This window comes from Hibiscus syriacus, unplaced genomic scaffold (genome assembly GCF_006381635.1).
Source record: "Hibiscus syriacus cultivar Baekdansim isolate YM2019G1 unplaced genomic scaffold, ASM638163v2 tig00007889_pilon, whole genome shotgun sequence".
Classification (NCBI taxonomy): Eukaryota; Viridiplantae; Streptophyta; class Magnoliopsida; order Malvales; family Malvaceae; genus Hibiscus; species Hibiscus syriacus.
Genome location: NW_024062146.1, coordinates 31,018 through 51,081, shown reverse-complemented (window position 1 = coordinate 51,081; position 20,064 = coordinate 31,018). Strand labels below are relative to the sequence as shown.

The 20,064-nt window shown below is 33.4% G+C and overlaps 1 protein-coding gene across 1 annotated transcript in view; it reads right to left on the bottom strand.

Annotated features, from left to right (window-relative positions):
• Window positions 1–2,159: 2,159 nt before the first annotated feature.
• The window catches only part of LOC120201596 (two-component response regulator-like PRR73), a 29,898-nt gene continuing 11,993 nt past the window's right edge, over window positions 2,160–20,064 (bottom strand). The window contains 9 exon segments of the mRNA XM_039202183.1: window positions 2,160–2,603; window positions 3,172–3,922; window positions 4,317–4,437; window positions 4,440–4,754; window positions 7,885–8,035; window positions 8,245–8,400; window positions 8,646–8,779; window positions 8,938–9,099; window positions 9,329–9,764. Coding sequence (XP_039058114.1) covers window positions 2,499–2,603; window positions 3,172–3,922; window positions 4,317–4,437; window positions 4,440–4,754; window positions 7,885–8,035; window positions 8,245–8,400; window positions 8,646–8,779; window positions 8,938–9,099; window positions 9,329–9,641 — 2,208 coding nt within the window. The 5' untranslated portion in view covers window positions 9,642–9,764 and the 3' untranslated portion in view covers window positions 2,160–2,498.

The window sequence follows — 20,064 nt, the reverse complement described above, 5'->3', positions numbered from 1 at the left end:
AGATTGAGGAGAAACGAAGCTAAAGGTTATCTCTCATCTTTATTATTTATTTACAATTTACTTCTTATATTTTATTATTACTTTCATTTTAATTGTATTCGAATTATTTAGTTTATTTTATTATTCAAAACCCCCATCTTTTTAATTTTCTTATTTTACAGATTTCTTGGTTGAAGATCAATTCATATTGAAATTAGAAATTTTCGAATCCCTGTAGGCCGACACCCTTCTTCTCTATATTACATTCTTAGCGTAATTATCTAAAAAATGATTAATTATTTGACAATTACGACACTTGTCAAGATGCAACAACATCTTTTAAACTCCCTCGCTTCTTCACTCCCCTAGCACTTGTCTCCATACCCTCAACAACAATTGGGACCTCGTCTTGGTTTTATGGTCTCATCTCTCCCAAACTAGCTTGAAATGCCCTTCTTTGTTGTAACAAACTAGCTTTGGTATCACTTGTTACGCCCTTGGAAACTCCTTGCCTAAAACGTGCAACCTTAGTCACCTTGGAACCCTTCTTAGACAATTTGGAGACCAAGTAAGCTTGAAAACACTAAGCAAGAAAGCTTAGTGCAATGCGGAAGTAAAAGAACTTAGAAAGGAGATAGCTCACAAAGAACAAAGAGAGTTGGGTGAATGATCTTGTATTTCTCAAAAGTGGAGTGATTACAAATTAGGTGGGGAGATATTTATTTATAGTTGAATCCCCTTACAATGGATAGCTAAGATCAAACTAGATCAATGGCTAAGATTAGCCCTAATAATTACAAATCCCTTAATTTAAGGGATGACAACCAAACCATCATCTCATCACATCAATTACTTTGATTCTTTCCTTGGATGATTGTTCACACTGGATATGGTAAGATTCCTCCACAATCTCTTCTAATTCCTTGTCTTTATCCATATGTGCACTGCCAATGTGGACATTGTATAATATGGTGCCACTTTCCATATTTGCACGATCAATGTGAACGGGTTCGAGCTCTTTAGCTTCCTCCATAGAATGGGCCAAGTCTGATGGCCTAGTCAAGTCCAACGTACCACATAGAACCTCTGTTGCAAACTCTACTGCACATGTTTCGAGATTAGATTCGTGGGGCGTGACAATATATATCATTTTTTTCTTAATCTAATAGTGAAATGTTTATCAACCTTTTCTTCTTTAACTTTGTTTAACCGACTATGGCACTGGTTTTGATGTTGGTTGTCAACCACCAGTTCTCTTTTTTCTTTGTTTTTTTTTGTTTTTTAATAATAATAATTCTACCTTTTTACACTTTTTTATCTACCTTTGTGGCACATTTTTCATCTTATTTCTCGATCGTTTGACTATTATTTTTTTATTTTTTGTTTCAAAGTTAGATTTAACGACATAACGACTGATCAAGATGACACTTATTTGTAATCATGTTTATCTTCTCTGCTATGGACCCTAAGATTGAACTTGGATACACAATTTTGGGTTCGTGAATAATTTCTCAGAACGATCGACTCTTATTTGCAGTTTTCGATGGTCTTTCAATAGCTTAATCTCCTTTAGTGGTTCGTTTGTCAATGCATTCAAATTAATTCGTATCTATTTTTTTCGTTCGAGTCATTTGGTTGATTATTTTTACCTTTTTCATGTATTGCTTGTTTCAATGTTATAGAAAAATGTCCAAATTGTATATTTAGTCTACGATGATAATTGCAAACCCTTACTGTAATTTTCAATATTATCACTTTTTTTATAACACCCGCTACTATAAAAAATAGTGAAATGTTTCTCATCAAGCATTAATTTCAATATACATTATTATTACCTTTTTTTTAATTCATCTATTATAATTACAAATTTGATATTTTCAACCTTTAGTCAATTTAGTCCTAATCTTTCAATTATCATTTTTCAATTGTCTTTCCAAATCCAAATCCAATCATACTTTTACCCAGATTGAATCCTACTCGATTATTTGAGACCCATTTTAGATCCATTTTGAGGTGTTACAATATTAATACATATAATGAATATTTGAAAGTTAATGTCTCAATCTTTTATGGATAATTATTAACCTATCTTAATTAAAGAAAAAGAAATTAATTATATTTAGAAATATCCAAATCCGGGCTATGTATCAAAAAGTAGCCAAGAAAATGGTTTTAGAAAAGCACTGAGACATCAAGCACCATTGTCATTAATTCAAGTCTTTTAACAAACAGAAAACCATACCGACTGATAGTACTATATATAAGGGCAACCCCTTTCAAGGGTTGTTACCTTGTGCTGATAGTGGTAGTAGTTCTTATATTTCCAGCCGAAGCTGCATAAGTCGGACAATTAAAGTACATGTTATGAGTCAAGTCCTCGTAAAAAATTCAGTCTTTGATTAAGAGTTCGTAAATTTTATTTATTAGCATAATCCTGTGCTATTGAATCCAAATGCTGTGCTCCCTTCCCGTAATCTGGTTGGTAAAATTGTGCTCGGACTAGGGGAAGAGGGTCGAGGTTAGCAATTTGTATCCCTGCTATTGTTTTCTTGGACTTGTCGCACAAACTGCCCTCGAATCCTTGGTCTCTGCTCAGCCAGCTTCTTTCTACTCTGATATCGAACCTGAAAAATTCGATAGCAGTAAAAAAAAATGGAGAACAATGTTTAGAACGTGTAAATCAACTTAGATGACGTGACCATTCTGATCGAGAGCCCCATAAGATACCTCAAAAGCTAAACACACTACTAGGGAAATTTGAGTTTTTATTCTTTCTAAGATGGTTGAGTAATGAGTATGTCAGGATTGAACTGTGAAGGAGCAAATTGTTTAATTTTAAAATACATAAGGTCTAAAAAGTAATTAAACCATAAAAATTAAGAGATGAAAGGTTTAATTTCATTAATTTTAAAATTCAAAGGTCTTAAAAAGTAATTAAACCAGACAAATTTGGGTTCAAGGTTTAATTCTATTAATTTTAAACTGATATTGTCCTAAAAATATTATACCAAAAAGTTTTGAGAGGGACAAGGACTTAACTGTAATGATTTTAAAATTATTGGTGGCTTAAAAAGTAATTATACCATTAAATTGGGGTCAACATGGATTAGTCATATGTCTGGCAAATATTTTGCTTTAGCTCAGAAGGTTTAATCAATAGTCATAACTTTTTAAAATATGCAATGCAGTTACCTTCTTCTCAAAGCATCTTTCTTTCCTCTTCTGGCGGAATTTGTTCAAAGCAGCTTCTCTTTGAGCGAAACGGTTCCGATCAGCAAGGTTGCCACCTGCGAATCCGATTCCACCAACAGCTCCGCCTTTCCCAGGAGCCCCATCTACACTTTCAAGATTAAATCCTCTAGAATTTAAAGCAGGGACATTCCCATTCTGCACATTGCTTCCATGGTTACTTTCCGAAGCACTTCCGTTCAAACCGTTGGTGTCAACATGCGGTGCACTCGACATGTTTGATGACCCGCACTGGAACGAATCATCATGGTTACCTAGTTTCTGGATTCGGGGCATGTTATGGAAAGTGTGGTGGTAGTGATGTTGATGCTGCACTTGCACCTGTTGGTCCGTGCCCTTTGCTTTGGCTAAAATCTTCTTACCGATTCCTGCATCAACCTTACCGTGTGCCAGAGGTTGCGGTGCAGTAGCAATGCCGTTTTGCACCGGTTGGAAGGCCGAAGAGGGAACTATAGTTTTAGGTGCCGGCTTGTCACTGATAACTGCTGATTTTCTGTAGCCATTGTTAGTGGTCGAACCCATGTCATTGTTGTTGCTACTCCCATTGGACTGTTGATTCCGAGCCATGTTGTTTGAGTTCGATTGGAAATTCTTCATGGAATCCGTATTAGCAGCCTCAGAGCTATTAGCAAGTGGAGAACAACTACCAACATTTCCTACCGGAGCCTGATTCGTAGTTGAACCAGAATTATACCTTCATCAAAATGGAAATTAGTTGAATATGAAATCAGGATACCTAAAAGGGGAAAATCGATCAAATGGGGCGTTGAAAAAAAAATGACCCGTATAGAGCGGTTGAGAAAATATTTTTCGAGATAGGGTGATTGCTACAGTGCCGGGGAAGACGCACCGACCACTTGACATCTTTCCTATATTTCATGCTGTTGGAACGCTAATGCAATAAAGTAAAAAAGCAGAAGATGCACTATGGTTACCGCGTCTTCCAAAAGATATTTTATGCTCTTGCCATCTTCTTAGTGACACTGTAACAATCATAAATATTCCCCCCACCTCCCCGAGCCCACTCCATAGGAGCCAATCTTTTTTTCTAACACCCGATTTGATCAAAAGCTATGGTTCCCAAATACCTTAAGAAGGCTGAATGGTCTGAATGTCTCAATACATTCCGTTCATGGGCACTTGTTCCAGTATCTCCAACATCTATCAATCTCTTTAAACTTATATCAAGGAAAGGCATTTCCTGGGTTTGTAGGTGACCTTACCTTTCATATCAGAAACCTTGCGGAGACCATTCATAATTGAGAGGACTGCACTTTCTATCCGACTATCAGTATTATTGATGATACCTATCACATCAGCAGCTCGGTTTCTCAAATCACCACCGAGTTTCCCATCTTTGAGCTCCAGTTGTGTCTTTTGTAGTTTCTCACCATCTTTATTAGAGTCGATTTCATATAATTTTTCTTGGTTAGCACCTTCCATATTGGTATTGACCTTTCCATTCAGATTTTCAAGCTGCAAAGCTGTAATTTTAGGAGCTCCTTCCCCTAAATCCTTTCCCTTAACTGCATTGTTTGACATTATGATGTGTTAGAGTTTTATTAGAATTTTTCTATCCCAAATTCTATTTGAATCACGTTTCTACTGTTAGTTGTTGGTTAAAACTATGAACCCAGTTTGAATAAATTTTTACTAAACAAGATATTTCTGTAATCAACAAATGCATACTAGGAATTCATGTTAGAAGTCAAGTCGGTTCTATAAATTCTATTGTATTCTTATACTTCCTACATTAATAAAAATTCTCTTTTGCCTACGCTTTTTTCCGTCAAAGACTTTTTACGTAAATCTTAATGTCTTATTTTTGTCTCTTGTACTTGTGTGATCAATATTTGTTGTTATTCTATAACTGGTATCAAAATGTATGCTCTTCCTAATCACGGTAATGAAGACTTTAAAATATGATATTTCGATGTTGGATCACAACATCATATTTTTGCATTGTGACAGGTAAAGATGAAGGAAATTCTTGTTTAGATGAATTTGGACGACGCCTTGCTTGTGTTAAAAAAAATACCTTAGACAATGACGACCGAAGAGATTGAGCATAAGGGTCATAAGGTCTTTTAACAATTACATCTACGTTTTTCAAATAAAATTTTACAAGACGTGTTGAAGAAGAAGACCACCACTAAATTGCAGGTGAACTTAGAGTAGTTATTCATGTCAAATATCCAGACTAGTAGGTTATATCTAATTTTTTTTTATTTTCATCGGTTGACATAAATTGTATCATATTTGGAGACCATAAAAGTTAAGTGATAGAGTAGATTTAAGGTTAATTTATATTTATTTGTTATCTGAATATACAATTTTATATCGACTCTCTCACAATTGATAAAATGTACAATTTTTTACGCTCTTAAAACAAGATAAAGTTTACTGTGACTTGAGGTGACTCAAGAAAAGGATCTCATTATTCATGGGAAACAAAATCAAAATACTAGTGATAATCGTGGGATGTCACAAGATCATAAACCTGACAGTAAAACTAGTGGTAGGTTAAAATCATCAAGAAAAGGTAAACCTTCTAATTTTTGGGGGGAAAAAGACACGTTAAATTTGATTGTTATAAGTTGTGGAATAAGAACAAGATAGAGGTTGTGAATAAAAAAGAAAGCAACTAGAAAAAAATTGGGTACACTTTTCATATGTGAGCATACAGTCAATCCTCGATTTCTGTACACTTTTCATATGTGTCTCGATCATGATTAGTTTATAATGTATGAAAAATTATTTACCTTGTTGTTCTGATGGAAAATAATGATCTATACAGAATTACAGATATTGGCACAATTAAACTTAAGATGTTCGAGAAAGTCGTCAAAACACTTGTGGATATGTTACGCATATCAGAATAAAGAGAAGTACAATTTTGCTGACTACCATTGGTTCAAATGGGTATAGGTAGACAACTAAAGGTGAGCTTTTAAATATTAGCAATGGCTTTCTCCTCATGATGAAACAGAAGAATAAGATTGTCAAGTTACATATTTCTCGGTTCAACAATTATAAGTGATGTGTTTGTTATTTTCTCATCGTATACGAATCTAGAGTATATGAGTGAAAATGTAATGTTAGAATTAAGTAAAAGAAGATTCCGTTGTGAATAAGTTAACCATGGGCATAACAGTTATGAGAAATAAAAAGGAGTTTAATTATCTGTGGACATAACAAATTTAAGAAGAAAAACATTAAGTCACTATAAGGATAAACGACGAAAAAATATATAATTATCATTATAAAAAAATTAGGGTTGAACATTCCATCGAGTCGAGTTAAAATATTTTGAGTTATTTAAGTTGACGAGTCATATTTTCAACTTGAACTTAACTTGATTTTTTTTTTGAGTTTCTATACTAATTTTATTATAATTATTTATAGTATTATTATAAGGATTTGTTCCATTTTTTTTTTTACTTTCTTTAAATATATATATATATATATATATATATATATTCTTTTCACATTATAATGCTATTTAATATATCATATACAATCTAAAATTATAAAACATATTTATAATATTATATTTTAAAGAAATTATTTTGGGAGAAAAATATTGATGAGAGTATAAAGGAGTCAAGGAATTAATGGAAATAAAGAATTCGCAAACAATTATAGTTAAAAGACCAAATTTAGTAAAATGCAAAGTTAAGGGACAAAAAAAGAGTACATTTTTAGTAAAACAAATAAGAATTGAAGTTACATAGGTATTCCATTGTGGTATATGAGCATGTGGTTCAATTTTGGTAAAAAATAGACTTAAAATAAAAGATGAATTGAAGAAATAAGGTAAATATGAAAAATTGAGGACTAAATTGAAAAATAAAAAAAATTTATCAAAAAGAGAAATTGAAAGTACATATGCATTCTATGATGGTTTAAGAGCATATGGTTCAAATTTAGTAAAATTCGACTTAAAATGAAGGAGAAATTGAAGAAATAATGAAATTATGGACTAAATCGTAAAACTGTTCTAAATACTTAGTCAAATTTTTGATTTTTCGAGTAAATCGAAAATTCAAAATTTAAAATCGACTCGAACTCAAAAATCGAATTGATAATTTGAGTTTATTTGAATAATTAAAATTGAAAAAAAAAATTCAAGTCGAGTCGAGTTTTGCTTGATATTAAACTCAATGAGCTTTTGACCAAATTGATACTTCTGGTTCAATTCTATGAACAATCAGAGTGATAAGCATGATCCAATGTAGAGGTATGATAACGGAATAAGGAACAACAATAGAAACATTTAAGACGGAGGAAAAGGAGAATTTTGTGCCTAGGTTTTAAAAGAGCAAAAGAGAGAGAAAAAGGATTACTTTTGGGAGACAGAGACCCCTATATAGTCTTGATAACTTGGGCAATCTTCAATGTAAGCCCTCAGACGTTTTATGGTCTTTGAAACTAGCCACAATTACATGGCTTACAAATTAGTTTAGAATCTTTCAATGAAGCCCTTAAACCTGTAATTTAACCAATTCAGAGCGTGACATGTTTTTTTATCTCTTTGTTTGTGTGATCGTTATTTTTCATTATCCTATAACATGATGCATCACAATTTAAATGAAACAAAAAGAAAACGAACAAAATCGTACAAGTATATAGTGCAATGAAGGGTTTTGCACGTACCAAGTTCATCGTCTCGACCATCACACTCCCTTTGGGTTGTTACAGGAACTCGTTTATTAGCAAGCACTTCAGACGTTGAATGCATTACCTGGTCGCCTGTGGATATTGGTTGGGAGCTATCAATCTCAACCACTCTCTTTGTCCACGAGCTCTGCAAAGAAACAATTTAATTACCTCCCGAAATTCTAAATCAGACAATTGTTTTTTGGCAAATATGATTTTATTAAGAATTTAAACATACAAACCCGAAACCTGAGTTGTGTGCCTCGTTAAAAATCTCCCTAAACCGATATCGAGGATAAGAGTACTACACAACTAGGTAAAGGCTATAACTCAAAGAATTTGAGTATAAAAGTCCACCTGAGTGCCACTTCCATTGTCACTTCTGTCCTGAGCGTTCAGTCCCCCACGTCCGGTATCGTCCTCCTTGTAACTTTGAGTATTGTCGGAATCAGCAGCTTTTGATTTGGCGGAATTTTGAGTCCTCGTACCACTTCCGCTTCCACTACCACTAGACTGTTGAAAGGATAAGAGATGAAATGTTTTGCATTTTTCTGCTGTCTCATGTCAAGAAACTGGTAAAAACATGGAAAACATAAAACCAAACATGTTTTCTTTTTACAAAATTTAAATGGCAAAGGAGCTACTTGGTTTCACTAAAGCAGCTTGACATTTTGGGAGAGAAGGGCACAAAAAAGGGCAGACCTGAAACTGTTGATATAATTTTTAAGCGTAAAGTGGGTTAACTGTAAGCAACTCACGCTGTGGCATCTCCGCCAAACATGCTGCCAGAGATTTTTAAGCTCGTTCTTTCGAATGGGCTTAACTAAAAAGTCAACAGCGCCCTTGGATAAACACTTCAACACTATGTTCATAGAATCATGAGATGACATCACTGCACACAAAACTCACAAGGTGTTGCAGTTAAAAGTATCAATTATAAACAAAATGCTCTAAAATTGCATTGCCTTCCCTTCTTCTTTTGCCAAATCATAATAAAAATAACCTTCATTGCTTTAAAAAGTGGAGAAGCGATAAAGGAAATATACTCACTAATCACTGGAATATTCTTGCGAGTTTTGTGGTTCATTATCTTGCCTAAAAGGCCAATGCCCGACAAGCAAGGCATTACTACCTCGGTTAAAACAAGATCAATATGATTGGCTACATCTTCCAAGATCTTCCAAGCTTGCAAACCATTTGACACAGCAATAACTGCATAAATCCAGGAACAAAAAATGGTTTATAGAAAAATCATATAAATATCAACCAATAGGGCTATTTGCGCAAGCAACGAATGCAATACAATTAGAGAAGAATCAAAATCCTCAATACGCAAATAGCAACAAAAATAACGTAAGCCCTCGAACAATAATCTTCGAGTCACTTATGCTGCCATGTCGATTTTAACAGAATATTATAATCAAACTGCAAAATCACTAACCTTCATAGCCACAGTTTCTTAGCAATGCGCAGACGACATGACAAGTTGAGTCATCGTTTTCAACCAATAGAACCTTGAGAGACCTTAGAGGTAAAAACCTCTCCCAACAAACGAAAGGACCATGAAGCTGAACCACCTCTTCCTTCCCATTACTTGTGTCTTCATTAATACGTGACTCGTCTTCCTCCGACAGGCCCTGGCCCTCACCCATGACCCCATCCCTTATTTTCACATTCTCATCACGGATATGTGTATTCAATTCAACCAATTTCCCGGTCATGAGACCACTATTGTTCATTTGAACCATTCCCATCAACCAGATTCAAAAAGATCGATAAGAAGGAAAGCACCGGATGGAGTTGGTTCCTCTATTCCAAAAACAAGCTTGCACATCCCGTTGTCTTCAAGCGTCTAAAAGCTCACACTTTACCAATTCCTACAAAATAGAAAAATATAAAAGATTAAGCATTAAATGTAAGCCACGTACAACAGCCATAATATAAACTTGTGTGTAACACCTGCTCTCATCTTACTAGAAACCTCTCATAACCCAACAATGAAGCACACACATGAATATACATATTATAAATAACATAAGAACTTATTGTATTCAATGAACAAGAAAGTATGTTATTTAGACTCGAGTGTATGTTCAATTTTTAAAGTTTTCGTAACTAATCTTTTAAAGGTCCTATCTCAACATTCATGTACAAATATATCGGAAACATGAGACAAGCATGACTGTTATTGAAAATCTGATGGCTTCAAATTTATCGGAATCACAAGAAAGATTTTACGAGAATTTAAATATTTAAATTTAAATTTTTGTTAATATTTTAGAAGAAGATATCAATAAGCTTAATTTACTTTTAAAAAATTATTTCAGATCTAACATGATGTATACATTCAACGTTTATGAATTAACAAAATTACATCTGAAGGAATCGATCCATACTGACAAAAATGGATATACAGATTTGGTACTAATCTCAGTGTTTTTGGAGAAGGGTCGTTGTTGCAAAGTATGGATATGCGCAGGCATCGTTCCTACCGGGGTGTGTTCAGTTGAACAAATGTTCGTGGGTGTGGAGGAACATTGTCCGTCTATTATCTAAGGAACATGACATGTTCACTAAAAATTGTAAAGGTTGCCATGGGCGATGGGGAATCCACAGAGTTTTGGGAGGACTTCTGGACAGAAGTTCCCTCGTTGAGATTGGTTTTCCCGCGTATCTTCGCTGTTGCAATTAAGAAGTCTGGAAAAGTCCACGAATTTGGTTCAAAAACAAACGGAAATTGGGTTTGGAAGATAGAGATAAGAAGAATCTTTTTCGAATGGGAGTTAGCGTTTGGGATGATTTCCTGTGTACTATAAACAGTGCCGTGAACAGTGTTAATGATGTAGACTGATGGTTATGGAAAGGTTCTCCATGTGGTGTGTATACCCCTAAAAGCTTTTGTGAGATAGTTGCTTGTGAAGGTCGCGAAAAGGATAAGTTAAGGGATCTGGTATGGGCTAATCTGGCTCCACCCAAGGTGGAAGCTTTCGTTTGGAAAGCCGTTCTGCAAGAGAATTCTGGTGATTGTGGAGCTAGCCAAGCGTGGATTATCTAACCTTCCGTCTCAAATGTGTGTCCTGTGCTTGGAAGAGCAGGAGACGGTTGATCATTTACTATGCTATTGTAGAGTGTCGTGGAGAGTTTGGCAAAGCTGGTGCCAACTTTGGAGGGTGCAGTTCTTATGTCCTGGTAGTGTTAGAAATCTGATCCTAGCATGGGATTGTCAAAGGTATAATGCTAATCTAAAACCTGTATGACAGATTGCTGATTTTGGGATAGTTTGGGGCTATGGATATACAGGAATGCTGTTCTATTCAATAAGAGAATGGTATATGCGAACCAACTATTCGAGTTAGCCGTGTTAAGGATTGGTTTCTGCTGCAATAGTAAGTGGCCAACCCGTTTTTCGTCTGTTTCGGATTTTGTTAATAGATCGTTCCTCTTGAGGTAGCATCCTAATCCCAGTGGAGTGTTAATTTTGCCTTGGGGGGATAGTCATCTTTGGTGTTGTTCTGCTCTTCCTGTCTTTTGTCATTGTTTAGCCGGTTTGCTTGAATGTTCCTGTTATGGGGTCGGTCTGTCTCACTGTAGTCTTTAAGAGTAGCGTACTTTTTCATTAATTTATGGTAGTTAGTCGTGTAAATCTCAAAGTAGTTTCTTTGGCAGAAATCGCGATGTCAGTGTAAAAGGGGAGGGCTCCATATGGTCGGTGAGGGGAATAGAGGACAGATGAGTCAAAAGTAGTGGAAGAAGCAGTATGGCAGTGCTTTCATGGTTTTGTCTGGTTGAGTGTATGCAGTGCTATGTGTGACGTGGAATTTTGTTACTTCATAAGGGCGGGGTTCGAGCAGTCGGATTAAGTCGGGTTTGTCTCCGTGATCACCTGCAGAGTCAGGTCTGGTATTGTGTTCGGTAGTGAAGTCTCCTGTTAATTTTGGATGATTCTACGCTTTGTAAAATGTTCCATTACTGGTTGGAACTCTACTGGTTATTGTCATTCCGATTCTATAGGGTGGGAGTCATTCTCATGTGGACGCTTCCAGGTCGTGTTTGGTTCTATTCAAATGGTGCTCGGTATGGGAGGAATAGGAAGCACGAGAGAGGTTCATTTGGTTCCGAGGCTGATCGTCGAGTTTGGGATGAGTTTGCCCGGGTCTGTTCTCTTGTGTATCGTCCTTTGTCCTTTGGTTTTATCCAAATGATGGCTGGTGCTCGTGTAATGGAGTTTTTATGTGGTGTTGGGTGGTATGCATGTATCTGTTGTTTAGAGTTTGTTCTCGGTTTAAGCTATGTCCTGACAGCGATAGAGTACACTCCTTTTCCTCCACTTAGGTTTAGAAAGACTTTTCAATGAGACATCTATAGTATGTTTTGTTTTGTGTGATCCGAATTAATAAAATCATACAAAATACTCCTTTAAAAAAATGCAAAGTTTTCCTTATCCTTTACTAGCACTTTGATATCAATGCTACTTAATAAATTGAGTGAAATCACAAATGCTTTTGTGAAAGAAGGTAAAAGACAAATAATTTTATTTTAGTAATATTCCTAAGTACAATGATATATTTTGTAGGTATTTATTACAATTAAGTCATTAATTTTAGGTTTTTTGAATTATAATTTATTATTCTGCAAGCTAGTTTTAGTTTCTTATTCTATAAGAACAAAATTACTTTTAACCTTTATCCAAGAGGATAACTTTAGTGATAAATAACACTTATTTTTTTCCCTAATTCATGTAGGTTTAAAACTCTATCGTTCTTAGGAGATCGATTCAATGACTGCTTAGATTTTCTAATATTGAGACCTCTCTCAGATAAATGGTTAGAGTTTTACCTCAATTTGAACGGACTCAAACTGATTAGGTAAATTAATAAACCTAGTTTGATTAAAAGTATCGTATATATTCTGTTTTACATTGATTACGAGTAGGAAACATAGTTAGAGTAGATTTTTACTTTGTAATCAAGTAATCATCCCCATAAATAGATTTGGGATTAAAGTTAGAAGTCAAGTTGTTAATGAGGATTCTTCTTGTGTTCTTCTATTTTTGTTATTAATGAAAATTTTACTCTTTGGCTCGTGGTTTTTCCTAAGAGTTTTTTCACATAAAACTTTGGTGCCAATTTTATTTTGAAATCAAGATAATCATTTCCTTTAATCATGAAATTTAGTTCATGGTCACAACACTAGATTCACGTTGTGACATGTGAAAACATAAAAATTTGCAAGGACTTTCTCATTGTAAGCATGAAAAAGACAAATTTTATTGATGATTGAGATTATGTTGCGCATAATATTACTTGTGTTGATACAGTTCTTAGCAAAGTCGACACTTATGATGACCATACCAATGTAAAGACTAAGTGACCTTATACATCCAATCTTGGGAAAGACTTGAACTCAATTGGTAATCAATTATTAAGTACCCTTTAAGGGATTTCATAGAAGTGAAGAATTTAAAGGTAGAGAATTTATTTGTCAACGTGAAGAAATATTTTTTGTTGAGTTTGAGTGTTTAATCAAATTTGGAATTTTGTCTTGAACTCTTTGTACGTTTAGAATTCATGTCAATGTGGAGGTTGCCAGAGTTTGACTCAAATTTGAATTGACTCAAATTGATTAGGGAAATAGGAAATCTAATTTTTGCTATGTAAGTTACTTTTTTAATCAAGCAACTATCCTAATAAATAGATATTAGAGATTAGGGTTAGAAGTCAAATTGTTAATGAGGATATCTCTTGTATTATTCTATTTTCGATATGAGTAAAAATTCTCCTTTGGTTTTTCCTGAAAAGGTTTTCACGTGTGATCATTATGCTTGTTATTATCTTCAAACACAATTTTAATATATTAACTATAAGTTCTTCATGACATAAGATTCACTACCAATGTAAGATTTTATCTGATGAAGTATGTTTTTCGTGCATGATTAGTGATTCAATCCAGAACCTTTAAATATATTGTTAAATGAGAGATGATAATTTTGTTACAATAAACACAAAATTAATGAAGTGATAGTTGTAGAGGTCACATTGTGAATAACGACAAGTATCACACAAATTGAATCTAGATTTATTAACCAATCAAAATAATTTTCGATGCAATTACAAGAAATCCTTGTTGGTTTCAAGAAAAATTGTGAAAAGGAGTACAATAAAGGTATGAGCAATAGTTACTATTACGAAAAGGAAATTGACCAACAATAGAAAGGTTAGGAATGGTGCCATAATAAACAAAACTTGATTTGACAACATTTGATGCCAATGAAAAAGGTTTTTTATAATCAACAAATAATGAAAATAAATAGTGTTAGTTTTTAAGTTCTTCACTTGTTAGGTGAGGTGCGGTTATGATACTATTAGATGGAGTAAAGGGAGGCCAATCTCACATGTGAGTCATTCAAGAAATGTTACACTTTAAGATTTGGCTCACAACTATGCAATAGCATTTTATGTTGAATTATGAACTTGAAACAAACTAGAATAATTAAGGAGTTTCAACATCCGTAATATCCCACACATGTTAATAAGATTATTTTGCCTATAGTAAGGCCTATTTTGCGTGTTTTTGAATTTTACGAACTATTTTATAATGTTTTGATATGTGATTAAGTATGAAATATATTTGGATGTTGTGTTGTTAACTTAAAGAGGTGAATACGTCAAATTTTATTATAAATAGACAACACATGTTAATAAGATTATTGAGCATCCTTTGACCATTGGTTTTACTAGAAAATGTTTACTTCATTAATTTTTATTTGGTAGGTTTGAATGTTTATTTGAGCAAGTTTTTTTTAATGTTTATTTGAGCAAGTTTTTTTCTTAAAAAATTATTTAAGCAAGTTAAACATTAAAAAGAGTAGTAAATTTAAATGTGGGATTAAATTTTACATAAGATGACCTACCAATGTTAAATAGTTTAGTGAATTGCTATAGGTATAAGTAAATAAAACTTATTATATAAGTGGGCATTGCTTATTGGTGTGCTTAAGGCATTTTTAATATTATTTTTTTTATACATTTTTAACATTAGATATATAATGGACTTAAACTTAATATTAACTAAATTTGGTAAACATTCATGTTTCACATGTCTTGAATGACTTATGAATCTGATTTCATATATATGATATATTGATAGCATGTTGAATTATGTTCACATACAAACATGCATTTATGTATAGTTTTTTTATATTAAAGTTAAAAAAAAAAATGCATTGAAAAGTTGTGCCCTATGCATCCTGAAAACTCAAGTCTTGTGAGAGAAATAATTTGACTCGTGATCTTGAACCAGTTACAATTGTGTTTGCACTTAATATTTGTTGTCATTTTTTTTTATGGAAAATGATATTACATCTTCATAGATCACAAGAGATGAAGTATCTATTGATGAAAAAGAAGGTTAATTTGAAAGAAAAAATATAGGTAGATGTTTTAAAGGATTAATCAATATCATTCCAAAAAAGCTAATGTGGTAGTCGATACTCTTATTCGAAATACTTTCTCTACTTTAAGAACTTTAAATGCGTAAACGATGGTTTTTTTGGTATACAAGCTATAAATTTGACCTACCTTGCTAGTTCAGATTAAGGAACTTTAGTTAAGCGATGAATGCATGTTAAGGAATAAACCAAGTGAAGAGAAATAAAACTAAAGATATCAAGATTAAGTCTGATGAGTGTTTGTATTATCATAGAAGGGTCTATATCCTTAATGATGATGATTTAAAACAAGAGATTTTTGTTTAAAAAAAATCATTGTAGGCTATGCATCTAGGAGGTAACGAGGTGTACCAAGTTTTGAAGAGCCAGTTTTGGTGGTCGAGTATGAAAAGAACAGCGATGAAGTTAATTACAAAGTGTTTGACATACCAACAAGTGAAAGTTGAGCATCCAATGTCATCTGGTTCCTTCCACTAATATCCATTATGTAATGGAAGTGAGAAAGAGTCAGAATTGACTTCATGACATGACTTCCGTTGTCTCCAAGTAAAAAGGATTCCATACGGATAATAGTAGATCAACTATCCAAGATAGTGCATTTCGTTTTGGTTATGACAAACTATTTTATGGAGAGGTATGTATATTTTTATATCTGAGAAATTGTTCAAATTTATAATATGTCAATATCCATTATTTTAGATCATTATTTAAGGTTTATTTAAGGTTTTAAGATTCTTCAAATAACGCTTTGGAAACACGATTGAAAGAAAAACATTGTTTGTCTCTAAAGAGAAATAAGGGAAGTGTTTGATTCTTTAATGAATAATTGAACCAAATATTTATAGAATATATTATAAGCAATTAATTGTTGTCATTGGATTTAAGTGGGGGTTTTCATCTTCATTTTGAACCTTTGGATAAATAGATAATAAGAGATTTAAAATAAACGAGAAATAAGATATTATTATATAAGTTTTAATGAAGGAAAAAGATGAAAAAGGCTAATCTTCTCCCCACATAAAGTGACCAGTGGTGAAGAGAGAAGAGATAAGCTTTCTTTCGTCTTTATTTTTCTCCCGATTTAATGAGATTTAGGGGTACTCTATGAAATTTAAATTTGTTCCTTTTCAAATTCTTTTTAAGATGAGTACCATATTTGAAGGTTTTAACTTGTGAGGGTAAAATCCTAAAAAAACCCTTGTGAAGTTTTAGATAGAGTTTGAGATTTAGAGAAAAAAATCTTGAATATGGTTAATGCTAGTTGGCTGAGTCACTCACTTCCATTTATTTTATTTTATGTCATTAATGTGCATATATGCATATATAAGTGAGTATATGCATATATGATATTGTTGTGGTAAGTTGTGTATTGATTTAATTGTGTATTATACATGTGTTATGGTTTTCAAAGCTTTTGGAATTGGAGATTAGAACTTCTAGAGGCAAGAAGAAAGTTGGGAATTAAACCACCTATAGCTTTACTTTGAGTAATTGGTAACCAAGTGCAAAGGTGAGTTCATTGTTTGTTTTAATGCATGTTATGAAATTGAAAGGATTGTGATGAGCCTCTCATATACGTGGAATTACCAATGTGTCAAGATATGATAGATTATTTCTTATATACCATGTGTGACCCATTATGTAAAATTGTGTTAAGCATGTGAAACTTGAATCCATAATCATAAATAGTGTGAATTTGAGATAGTATGATTTATTTGGACTAATATGTTGCTATTGATCTAAATTTCCTAAGTAAATTTATTAAGAGCATTAGGATATAATTGACATGCCATTAAGTCTATAAAATATATTGTAATACATTTTTGTATACTATGGCAAAATGGTACATTATGTATCACTTCGGTGTATTGTAGTCAATGCATTGTGTCGTACTTTGGTGCATTATGTAGCACTTCGATATATTACGAGAATTTGTACCATTTTGAATATTGTATCCTACTTAACTATATTATGTTATTTCGAGCATTATAAGATGAATAATCATATTTGAGATAATTAGGCATTCTATTGAATGTTAATGAAAAAATAAGTGATTTGCAACCATGACATGAGTAATTGCATATATATAATTCAATTATCTTATTTGTTTTATAATAGTAAATATTAAGTTATTGTCTCAATAAGTGATAATCAATGCATGTATGTTTCTTCACACGTAGGTATTTTAAAGGGACATAATTAGTCTGAAATGTTGTATCATTGTTCGAGGGATATTATAATTTATTCATAATAAACATCCTATTTTATGTATTTTTAGTACAATAGGGATATGTATACGACTGATAGTATAAATACTTTGTATAACTAGCCATTTGTGAATTGCATGGTCCTTAAGGGCCTCTATTTTGTCAATATGATGGTTAGATAAGACTCTTATTGGCATGCTTAGTTTATCTTATGGGTGATCAAACCTTTGTTATAGAGCTCTCATTGGTAACCTAAGTGGCATACTACTCATTCATCTATTCCTTAGTTGATATTTTAGCATCCTATGTGTTGCATTTAGCTCATGTAGGATGTTTAACATTCCTAAAGACTTAAGTTATATGCTTAATACATAGAGACATAAAGTGATAAAGGGGTTATTGAGGGTAGAATTCATTTGGATAGGTCAGAAAAGGGTTCCTAAGTGACTCTAGATGTTGAGATTATTTTTAGGTAAAGTGAGAGTACATTTTATGCCTAAATCGACAATTTATGCACTCTAGTATCAGTATCAATCTTGCGATATCATATGAACATAGGAAAAATCCAGGTTTCCCTTGAGAAGAGTATTGATACCCTATTCTTTAGGTATTACATAACTTTTTGATATCAATATCAAGCTAATATTCCAACTTCGAAGCTAGATTTGGTACTAAAACACAAGGTGAGTATCGATATTGTAAGGGGTGATATCGATACCCTTGTGGAGGTATCGATACCCATATGGGGATATCGATACCAAATGATATTTTCAACATCGAAATTTATTTTGGTGCTGATACTCAACATAAGTATCGATACCCTAAGAGGAAGTATCGATACTCGCATGTGAGTATCGATATCTTGAGAATTCAAATGCATTTTGAAACTCATATTGATACCCATGCTCAGGTAAGCTACACTCGTGCTTAAGTATTGCTACCATTAGTGTGTGAGTTATCTTGCACGTGTATTAAATTTCTTTCATATGCGTATGAAATGTTAATCTTGGGTTCAATCAAGATTAATTGTGCGGGAATCTCTTCTTAACGTTTTAGTTCTCTCTTGTGGATGTTGTATCTGTGAGTGATCATAAGGACGAAATCGGAAGATTATTATTTCTTCATGTGATTAAAATGGATAAGTCATAATTGAAAAAAGTTTTAAAATTAAACCAAATTCGTAAATCATGCTTTTGAGTTTTGTAATGTGACATCCTCGATTCATGTCCGACATCTGAGCCAAGTTGCAGGTGTTACACCAAATGTTGTCGAGGTGGTTATTACATGAAATTAAGTGAAATATATTCTTTACTATTGTTTTTACTATTGTTGTGGCTTGACTTAGAATTGACAAGACTTTTTTTATTATATTTAATAAAGCTACTTGAAGAAATAGATAAATGTGATTTTAATTGACAAAATCATGCAAAAGTCTGTGATATAAGACTCCTAGGTAGAGTGATAGGGTACAAAGCACTGAATTTAAAAATTTAATCTCTCTAGCAACCACAAGGGAGGTACCAAGTGATAGATCTTGAAAATAGTTACTTCATCATCATATTCGAACACGAGGAGGATTACATGAACGTTTTATCGAAAGGCCCCTTAATGGAAAACCTCATTGAAAAATGGGAATGAAAATGTAAACTGAGTATTATGATTTCTGTGTTTACAAGCAATCTCTTCCTCTCTTTTTATACAAGTAAAGCTTTGCATAACAACCATAACAGAAAGTTGTTATCTTCTTAACTGCACGCTAACTAACTTGTTGAGCTGGTGTATACTCATGCTAAGTTGGTAAACTACACGGTGTAATCCATCCAATATGCTCCTGTTTCTTCCACTTTCAACTTCTTTCAATGACACAACCCCTAGTCTCTGTCTGAATATATGAAAATAGTCTTTTGACAATGCTTTAGTGAAGCCATCAGCTACCTGATGTAAAGAAGGTACATAGTTAACCTTTAATCTGTTTGATGCCATCTTTTCTCTAACAAAGTGCACATCCAACTCCACATGTTTTGTTTTTGAATGGTAAACCGGATTGGCGCTAGAATTGTCACTCCATATGACATATGTACCTTGTAGCTTAACACTCATGCTGTCAAGTAACGCACCTACCCATGTTGCATCAGAAGATGCATCAGCCAAGCTCCTATACTCGACTTCTGTTGTGGACCTAGAAACTGTTTTCTATTTCTTGGAGTTCTATATGACTAAGTTGCCAGCAAGATACACACAACTCCCTGAGATTGATCGTCGGTAATCCATAATACCTCCCCAGCCAGCATCTACAAACGCAACCAGCTGAAATGGTGTGTCATTTCGATATAGAACCAATCCATAGTCCAGAGTTCCATTCATGTATCTAAGAATTCGTTTCACAGCAGATAAATGTTGCTCACATGGCGTATGCATGTATTGAGCAGCTTATTGACACTATACACAATGTCTGGCCTTGTGTGACACGCATATAACAGTGACCCAACAAGACTACGATATTCCTTTGGATCAGCAAGATCA